This window comes from Rhagoletis zephyria, unplaced genomic scaffold (genome assembly GCF_001687245.7).
Source record: "Rhagoletis zephyria isolate East Lansing unplaced genomic scaffold, Rhagoletis_zephyria_1.1 Rzeph_scaffold_04998, whole genome shotgun sequence".
Classification (NCBI taxonomy): domain Eukaryota; kingdom Metazoa; phylum Arthropoda; class Insecta; order Diptera; family Tephritidae; genus Rhagoletis; species Rhagoletis zephyria.
Window position 1 is genome coordinate 20,089 of NW_016162081.1, and position 10,443 is coordinate 30,531.

The following is a 10,443-nucleotide window of genomic DNA, read 5'->3' on the forward strand; positions in this document are numbered from 1 at the left end:
GTTTCACATTTTTTCAGGGGTCAGTAAAGCATAAAAAATAATACCTTTGCATGGATGTATGTATACGAAATTTATTTGAAAGCGCATGCTGTTTAGTAAACAAAGTTTTAAGGGAATCTGCTATATGATATTTTTGAATAAGCATAGGCAAATATTTTTATATGTTTCTCATGATTAACTCAGTGGATTCAAATTAATCTAAATATTTTTCACACATACACACTTATACATATAAATGTATGCATATAAATGTACAACAGTATGAGCTAATAAAATTTATTGCACTCAAATTAGGCGGTGTAATTTACCAGGCAGGCGGGTGCATAGAGTGCAGTCAGAGCACCGATCGCTTAAATTGGCGATTCCGAGTGAAGAGTGATCAAATACGAGTGAATTTTTCAAATTTTCTATTTCATCAACGCTGGTGCTTTTGGTGTGCTACATATGTGCTGATATTATGAAAGGATACATACAGCAGGAGTTTTTCAGGACTCGAAGGAAATTGAAAGCGCAATTTAGCTACTGGCAACAATTCATGCGCCAACGAATATCTAATAATAAAACCAACAACCAATTTTCACAATTTTTATTCTACTACAATACTTCACTGATATTGTTTAAATAATTTATTTTGGTCTGCTTAAAAAATTTACACTTAACTTAGTTTTATTTAAAGCATTTACAAAAATTTCTTAAATTAAAATTGTTTAAAAATACATACATATATTTATAACATAAATAATTTTATCTATATTTGACTATGCGAAATTTTGTCTATATTTTATGTAAAAAAATTCAAAAGCGTACATTTGACCGTAGTACAATCCGGCAGTGATGTAAATAAGTAGCAAGAAAGTTTGTAGTCATAAATGAATTCACATGTTGGAAAACTGCAAAGAAAAAAAATAAATGGGTGTGTATAATAAAATTTTAAAAGAATTGGTAGTCTTCATTGCTTTTTGGTATTTTGGTATACGCGTAAGTACATGCATATGCAAGTATGTACATACATATGTACATGCATGTTGGATTTTTAACAGTTGGAGCGAGATGAGAGATTTTCCATTGATTTAGCTCGGTCTTCTTTGAAATGTTTCTCTTTGAAAATTTATACAACGCGGTCAAATATCAGAAAACGCACGCAAGTGCTGTTTTATTATTTCACCTGCTTATTGTACCCTGCTCATATGTATTTGCACTGAGAAAAGAGTTTAGTTATAAATACATTCTTATTCGGTCAAGTGAGGAGAAAAATATTTTCAGGTGACGTTTTTCTGCGCGCACATGCACATACAGACCCGCAGGGACAAACAAATAATTGTACGGGACTTTGAACAGTTTTGGTTACTTTTCTTTTGTTTATTTGATAATAATTATTTTTTTTTATAAAAGCCTAGTTTATTATATGTATAACAAACGCTACGTAGAGCAGCATTTCAAAGTTTGTACAAAAATCAAATTTTAAAATTTTCATCAAAATTTTTGATTTTAAATCCATTTTTTGTCGAGTAAAGCGCGTGTTTGAATTGGCTAAGAACTAGCTTTGGTTTTTATTTCTATTTTCCTTTTAGCTAATGGCTCTATGCATTTACTTCCATACAAAGTATGCTCGTATGTAAGTTGTTTATGTGTAAGAAGATTAAAAGCAATGTTTTTCGGATAATTTTTCTCCTCCCCAAAATGGATCTCCTTAGTTGGCGAAAAAATTTTGATTGTAAATAGTTATTTTGGTTTTCTCAGTGATGCTGGTTTTCCGGATAGAAAAGTCTCTTGACTCGAATCGTGACAGTCGTGAACGAACGCAAACAATGTTACCATATTCACAGTTTTAACTGTAAATTATAGTGTTTTTGACAAGCTTACAGTTGTTTAAATTACCTCCTAGTTAATACAGACACTATTTTTTTACAAATTTCTGATTTGAACGAATAAATTAAAATCTGCCTTTTGGTTTTTTTGTAAGCCAATTTTTAAGATAAAAGGGGACGAGGAAGGATCAGCGTTTCCTCATTTGTCCTTTGCAATCCAGTCGCCACAGAAAATGTAAAAAGAATTTTTTCCAAAACAATTTGAATAAAACAAGAAACAAACTATTGGAAAAAACTTTTTCTTTTCTTCTGGTTTTGATGAAAGTCGGTAGCCGGACTCGGTCCAGGCCCTGTGTAATGGTAGTGCACACTTCTAACCGCTACACCTCTTTTGCGTTCTTGAGATTTTCGAGGATCACTTGACATAGCTTTACTCTAATTTAAAAAATAATAGTGGTATTCACCAAATTGAGCAATCGGCCTGGCACTCTGGCAAAAGAGCAGATGAGCTCAAGCAACGACAGTTGACAACACACACATAAACACACACACACTTGTATATACTGGGGCGTATTCTTGTTTTCGGAATCTTGAAATTTTCCTATCATTTTCTATAAAAAAAAATTTTTAATTTTCGATTCCTTCGAAAAACAGAATACGCCCCTATGTACACATGAAAAATATACATACATAAATATACACATATGTATGTATCTGACTTTTCCATTAAACTTTTATTTTACTTACTTTATTGTAAAAAACCAAGTACATTTGAAATTGCACAGTATACCGTAAGGCTTCTTCATCTGTTCTTTTTTATTAACCATTGTGCTTTGTAAATTGTAGCCATCATAACGACGCCAGCAATGATTGAGGTCACCTAGAAGTAAAAATATTGCAAATATAAATATAATAAGGAAAGTAGTATTTATTGTGCCGCACTTATACTATTTCGAAACTTAGTCACAGTTCCTGGCCACTGATTTTCGAAACAAAATCCTTTGTAGTTAACAGAATCTGCCCAGATTGCCAACATGTTAATTTTTAATATTAAATGGTGCAAGCTCAGGAAATGACTGAAAAATAGTCATGGGAACGTCCCCCAACAATTTAAGTATACGACATTTAAATGCTATGCAGTTGCCAAGTGCGGCAAGCTTTGATGCTCGTCTCTCATAAATTCCGGTACTCATGTTCACCCATGGTCTTCTAAATTGTTGGTCAAGGCCTACCTTTACAGACACTACTAGAGATGAAATGTCCCGCATGCGTCGTACAGTGGACGATTTCAATATAAAATACCGCAAAAAGAACCCTACTCTACACTGCAAGAAGGCACTGTTCACTCCGACAGATATTTAGATATGCAATGCAAGGTTAGTGTCAACTCCGAGCGCTTGTCTAGTTATTTAACTATACACAGAGCTTTCACTGTCATAAGTACGCGAGCTTTATTAAGATCTTGAAAGATCTTGGTTCTTACTGGCAGGCCATCAGTCTCATTAACAACCTCAGTAGAAACGAGGGCAGATAAATTTGCCTGGCAGAACATAACAGTTATTTTCGAACTTGGGATAAGCGCCGTTCTAACGACCATCCAAACTAGGGGATATAAGTACTGACCACGTAATTTTTGTAAATAGAAACGAGCCACTTTCACAATACCTCAACTGATTTCCATTCAAAATTGCAATGAAGTTTAAGTGGGTTATTACGAGTATATCCCGCATAATTTTGAAATTTGTTTGAACTTGGAGTTCATTAGAAACATTTTTGCCAAAGTAAACCTCCAACGTGCCACTGGGGGCGCAATAAATAAAGTTTGATTGCATTCGGATTAGAAATGTGCAAATTCGCTTACATTTGCAAATATTTCATGAACCGCAATTTTAATTTCGTTTGGTGTAAGTTATGTCTACTAAAAATGATAGCTAGTTTAGCTGTTGTTCTTTATGGACACTGATATACTACCCTTATTGTACATACATACATACATACATATATACATTCATATGTATGTATATTTATCAAAAATGTTTTTAACTTTAAAGGGCTGTACGCAGTTCTCCAGAACACAAGAGAAGTACTCTGCTTTTGCTGTAAATTTTCTTGAAAAAAAAAAATGTATATGTACGAGCATTTTTTTCTTGAGAGCTTCGAACTGACTTTCTTTTGAATTTCTCATTTTTCTTGAGAGCTCCAAACTGCCCTTTAGATACGTACGAGCATTTTTTCTTAAAAGCTGCGAACTGATTTAAGCGTCAAGTATACACAGTGGAGTTCTCTTAAACAAGTAAGTATGTACATTAGGGTGGTCCTAAAATGCATGTGAGAAAAGTAATGTCGGAGTTTCAATTCGCTTACCCCTATAACTGTGCTATATCGAAAAGAAATAGATCTCTGATTTTTTTTCTTTTAAATCAGAAAGTATTTAGATCTCTCTCACAGCGCTCATAGCTTCCCGTGTAATTTTCATGCGGAAAACTATTTATCTTACAAATGGTATAGAACGCTTAAAAATCGATATTTTTCTATCGCCAAGTTATGGTTCTCTTTAGGAGCTTCGCAGAGTAATACACAGTTTTTTATTTAACCAGTTTTTATATTAACGATATTCTATGGGGGGCCAATTACATTTTTGTGGGTTATTCGAGACCCATAAAAATACTTGATATAAAGAAATGATTAAAAAGGTAATTGGGTATTATTCCGTAAAGTCTCCTGGTCAGAAAGAGAGTTTGCCAATTAAAAAATATAGATTTGCACATCAAAAAAACATCGAAAACTTTCAGGGTTTTGAACGACCTGTACATTTTTTTTGTTATTTAAAAACACAAGGGCATATTTTTTCGATATTTCGATTTTTGGACCATCCTAATGTAAATAGATGCAACTGCGGAGCAATTGTGTGCCTTATCTAGAATCGCGTGGGAATTTTAGCAAAAAATTTAACATTTAGTAAGTTTGTATTATAAAATTATTTTCATGCCGCGCCACACAGTGGGACGTCCTCATATATGTATGTAAGTAACTGTACTACAAATTGTCTGAAACTTCGTGCATGCGCTATTCTGCACTTAGGAATGAAGAAATATGGGAAAATGGTAGAAGTCGCCGCGCTGCCACGCCCACAGCTCTTGTGGGCGGAAATTTTAAATGTTATCCGATTTTGATGAAATTCAGAGTATATGCTGGTTTTAACCAGAAAAGCATAAATCTGAAAGAACGTAAAAATCGGCTTACATTAGCGTTCAAAAATTCTATAAAAATAGGCGCAAATTATAATTTTTTTTTATAAAAAAGCAGAATATAAGCTGAACTCGGAGTTCCTCGCAGCTGGAACTATTTCAAATTTCGCACGCATATTTAGTGTTGACATGTCCTAAGTATAATTTAGCTCACTTCCTAGGTACTTTTTAAATATCCATTTTTAAACTGCGCACTCGAAAAATTTTATACCAACAAAATTATGTAGAATTTCAAGTGAAACTGTCTTATAGATTTCACTAGATACACTTAGGGACGTTCCATGTCAACCGGAACAGTGCTATATCCAAAAATTGGCGCAATACAAAAATCGCTGAAAGGCTGAAAATATTTGTACACTTTTGCTCTTTTAAAAGTATGATGGCGATTTTGGAATTTCAATATGGTGGCGTCAGTAGAAGTGATGCAATAGGCTGCTCAACTCAAATCTGGTGGCAGATTTTCCAAATTATTAATCGCGGATCCACATTGGATCTACCATTTATAACGAAATAGTTAAAAGCGAACGAATGTACATAGCGTATGAGTTACTCAGATGAGATAAGAATGTTACTCATACGCCATGTACGTACGTACTTTTTATATGAAATCGAAAAGAAAATTTTGATAAAAGTACCATGGTATTTCTTGCATTTTTCCAAGTTCTGTATGCAATTAAAAAAAAAGTGCTTCGTGTGGTTTTTGCTGTTGTATGAACTATCTAATATATAAAAATCTCGTGTCACGGTGTTAGTGGTCGAACTCCTCCGAAACGGCTGGACCGATCTTTATGAAATTTTTTGTGTATATTTGGTAGGTATGAGAATCGGATGTAAAGTATATTTCATACCGCTAGGTGCAGGGGGCGTGGCACCTCCCATACAAACCGAATATTTCATACTGCATATCTCTGGAAGTATTCAAGGTAGAGTACTCTAACTTGGTACAGAGATATATCAAACCAATCGCATACTCATGGAGAACAGTTATGGTTATTGGAAAAGGGGCGTGGCACCTCCCATAGAAACCGAATTTTTCATACTGCATATCTCTGGAAGTGTTCATGGTAGAGTACTCTAACTTGGTATGGAGATATATCAAACCAATCGCATACCCATGGAGAAAAATTGTAGTTATTGGAATAGGGGGCGTGGCACCTCCCATAGAAACCGAATTTTTCATACCGCATATCTCTGGAAGTGTTCATGGTAGAGTACTCGAACATGGTATGGAGATATATGAAATCAATCGCATACTCATGGAGAAAAATTCGGACTATTTGAAATGGGGGCGTGGCACTTCCCATACAAACAGAATTTTTCATAATAAGTACCTCTAGAAATGTTCATGGTAGAGTACAGAATTTTTCATAATAAGTACCTCTAGAAATGTTCATGGTAGAGTACTGGAACTTTATATGGGCATGGCACCTCCCATACAAGTCGAATTTTTCTTATTGCATATCTCTATAATTGTTCTTGGTAGAGTACTGGAACTTGGTGTGGTGATATATGAAATTAATCGCATAGTCATGTAGAAAATATGGAGCTATTGGAAAAGGGGTCGTGGCACCTACCATACAAGCCGAATTTCATACTGCATATCTCTGGAAGTTTTCGTGGTACAGTACTGGAACACTTCGTGTGGAGATATATGAAATTAATCACATGCTCATTGAGAAAAAACGGCTCTTTAAAAAGGGGGCGTGGAAAAGTAATCCGCCAGTTGGCGCTGGAGTTGAGTTAGTACTAAAAATTGTTTTATGATCCGATTTGGCGAACATTCAAAACATGTATTAGAAACGGTGCTGAGGTCGAGTTACTACTAAAAATCTAAAAAGTGAAAAAAAGGTGCCGTGAATGTCAGACTAAATCGACCCGTTGCACTATTGTGTATATTGAACTCTCGTGTGTTACGATTGACCCAATGGATGTGATTTGCCAATATTATTATGCGTTAGAGCCTCATTCGAAGAAACCAGTGTTGAGTTGTGCAGTGGTAAATCTCAAATCACCACCTGTCGAAATACCTTAAAAGCCAGTTTCATGAAAGCAATTTAATGAAAATTTATTTATTTAGTTGAATTTAATATAGAACCTGACAGAAAAACATAATTCTTCACTTAAATTACTTTCGCGAAACTGGCTTTTAAGGTATTTCGTCCCAGTTTATGTATGTATATTATATTTCTGTTGAACAAGGATACGCATTGATATTGAAATTGCCACTAACTATAAGATAAGGTTCCTAGGGCACATTCACTATAGATCCGGCTCATTGTGCCCACCAGGGATCTTCTCATGGACATAACACTTTCGTTCGGTTATTTAAGGCGGCAAACGACCACCAAACGATAGTCTTAGCCGACGAATGTGCATTACAAATCGTAAAGGTGGATTGTTGGAGAAACTGTTGTACCAAAATGTTTAAATTAAAAATCTAATTTTGGGCGGGACGAAGTTCGCCGGGTCTGCTAGTATTTTTATAAAAACATAAGAAAATTTTTGTATGGAAAAAAGAAATAAATAAAATCGTCATAACGTGCATATTTTTGACGCCGTTCGAATAGAATCGCAAGTCTTTGGTCACAGGACCAAACTCCAGCATTTTTTTCATATACCGTTATATATTAAGATATGTGTAAGTGGTACATGCGACCAAAATAAATAACTTCTCGCACTGAGTTCTTCCAACTTTCTTAGTAGCATTAATGGTATCATTTTGTTCATTTTATAAAAAAATAACAATTTTTGATACAACTTTAAAAGACTACTTTATTCGGAAGGATTTTACTAAAAATTAAATAAAAATTATCTCTAGTTTTGAGATATTTCTTAGCCAAGAGTCTATTTTCACTGAACCAGGAGAAATTTAAAAGCATGCCATAGAAAGCGTACTCAAAATTTAAAGTTTTTTTAATGCAAGGATAAAAAGGAAATATCATATATGAATATAAAGAACCGAATGGAAGGTTTATTTAATTTTTACGCTTGGTTTAATGTAGGTTTAATCAAAATTTTGGATTTTTTGGTGGGAATTATAGGCGTAATTCAAAGGCATACCTTTCGTGAGGAACAAATTTACAAATTAAAATTAGTATCCAAATCGGATAAATTTTAATATTTCCGCCCATAAGTGGCAATACAAAAATCCTTTTTACATTTCGGCCTTCCGAAGGAAGCACTAGGTAAGACTGGTACTATCCGCACAAGTATTCTAATTTCCGAATATCCGTTCGAATATCCGTATAAGCGGATAAAATCTGTACATCACAGATATCCGGTTATTATTCATTCGTTCATCTTATTATCTAGATATCCGGTTAATACCCTTTCGTTTGGTTATCCGGATATCCTAAAAATTATTAAAATGGATGTGTAAAATAATTCTCGAATTGACCGGATCCATCGAGTTGCAAAATAAATAAACTTAACATTTCACTAATACAAGATTACTTGTTATTTTAATGATTTATTTTAAATTTTTATATTTGAATATCCAGATGTCCGGATTTTACGATATGCGAATGTTAACCCATTATTCAGCTATCCGCACCTTCGCACTTTTTAATTAGGTGTTCGAATATACGAATATCCGAATTATCCGGCTAGTCAAAAAATACGGACAGAACTGCAAGTACCAATTTTGGCCGCAGCCAAACGGCGACTGCAAGTGATCGTGCAAGTCGATGGATATATATATGTACAAAGAAGAATTTAATTTCTTATGTTGTTAAATTCATTAAACTTTTAAGACTTAAAATAAATTTACTTTTAGGATTTTCTTCAAATCAATAAGAGCCTTAAAAGGAATGGAAGTGCATCCTAATTTCTCGAAAATGTTTCCCCTTTTCTTTTATTTTTTAAATATTTTGCGGATATAAATTTGTCCGATTATTCCTTGATGCCACTGTGTTTTTAATTGAAGGTTATTTTGTTTCCCCGTATCATGGTTGTGATAAAAATGTTTTCAGAATTTGACTGCTAATCTATTTTGGTAAAGTACTTGTTATATCTCAACAGCGATTACACAGCCTGACGAAACTTTATCAACCACAAAATTGCTTATTTTATTGGAGTAAAAAAAATCTCTTTTTAAGATTATTTATTCGGCTCTAGTTTCTTAAGAATATTTTGGCGATTTTTTTTTTTAAATTCCAACAATGGAAATACCACCCCGATAATGCTGATTACACACAATTTTTCTGAGCTTCGTTATTGGCGCAAATGCTAAGCTATTAAAAGCCAAGAATGTTTTGAAAAGAATTTACAATTATTATTAATGCTTTTTAATTTATTCAAAAGTTTCACAATAGTCCTTTTACGAACTCACACACTCAAAAAAAAGCAAAAAAGCGAAAGAAGTCATTACTATTTTTTTTTTAAATATTTACACTGCCGAAGTTACATCACTTCAACTCACGTCTGATGTGTCCACCCCTTTCGTGATGGTGTCGATCGCGGCCCTCCAACTGGCCACCGCGGCCATTTGTTGCCTCCACGAGACCCGTGCTCCACCCGCCACCCTGACGGCCACTTTCGCGACAAAGCAACAGTGAACTAATGACCAAGAAATACATCACAAAACGCGCCATTGAACGACAACTCACAGAATAAGAGGGCAGTTTAATTATTACTATTTGTTTTAATTTGATTCAATATTTTGTGATTTCACTCTCAAATCCTATTTGCGCTGCACTAAAATTTTTGTTGCTGGTAGTCGGTGTCTTTTCAATTGTTCTCGATTTTTTTATTTTTTTTTTGCTACTTCGAGACTGCAAGCTTTAAGTATTTAATTGTGTTGAGGTGGTTTCCTTCGAATCGTAACATTTACCGACACTGTTCGACATTTGCGCACAGCGAGAGCCACCCCTGAACTGAGCATATTTTTTCCATCAACAACGGTATTGTGCGCTAAAGCCTAGTGGCCGTCTGCATCTAATGTGACTGGTGCACTTTTTTTTTAAGTGGAACCCGCGAATCGCTGATAGCTGAACCGCGACTAACAAATGCCATTCAGCAGCTAATCGTCGTCATCAACGGGAATGTAAGAGTATTATAGTATGCATGCGTGCATACCTGCGGAAATTTGACAGAACAACTTAGGTCTGTCTCTCACGGACAAACCAAATAGCATATGTCGACAAAACATATTTCAGCGTCAAGGAGAAAAATGTTATAATACGAACGAAATATTAAATTATTTTATCCCTATACACAACCTAGTTTCTGCTTTCAGCAACTGAATGTTTTCCTTTAAATAAAATTTATTGGTATTTAGTTTTTCCGTGAAAGATAGACTTAAGCAGTTCTGTCAAATGTCAAAGATATCTACGTATGTACGTACACTACGTAATTTTTGCAGCGGCAAAAATTCTCTTCGTAATTGA

At 34.4% G+C, this 10,443-nt stretch overlaps 1 protein-coding gene across 1 annotated transcript; it reads right to left on the bottom strand.

Moving 5' to 3' along the window:
• Positions 1-469: 469 nt before the first annotated feature.
• LOC108371459 (uncharacterized) lies at positions 470-10,055 on the bottom strand. The gene is made up of 3 exons (XM_017627029.1): positions 9,477-10,055; positions 2,556-2,688; positions 470-890 (listed from the first exon to the last, which is right to left on the bottom strand). Exons 1-3 carry the CDS (start codon positions 9,646-9,648, stop codon positions 782-784), a joined length of 414 nt encoding a protein of 137 aa, XP_017482518.1. The 5' UTR covers positions 9,649-10,055; the 3' UTR covers positions 470-781.
• Positions 10,056-10,443: the final 388 nt, after the last annotated feature.

Excerpts from the sequence above, each read along its gene's own strand:
- LOC108371459 (XM_017627029.1), bottom strand. The coding sequence starts at position 9,648 with ATGGCGCGTTTTGTGATGTATTTCTTGGTCATTAGTTCACTGTTGCTT. Across the intron at positions 2,689-9,476 it reads AAGGGGTGGACACATCAGAC|GTGACCTCAATCATTGCTGG; the intron begins GTGAGTTGAAGT and ends TTTTACTTCTAG. Across the intron at positions 891-2,555 it reads ACTTGGTTTTTTACAATAAA|TTTTCCAACATGTGAATTCA; the intron begins GTAAGTAAAATA and ends TTTTCTTTGCAG.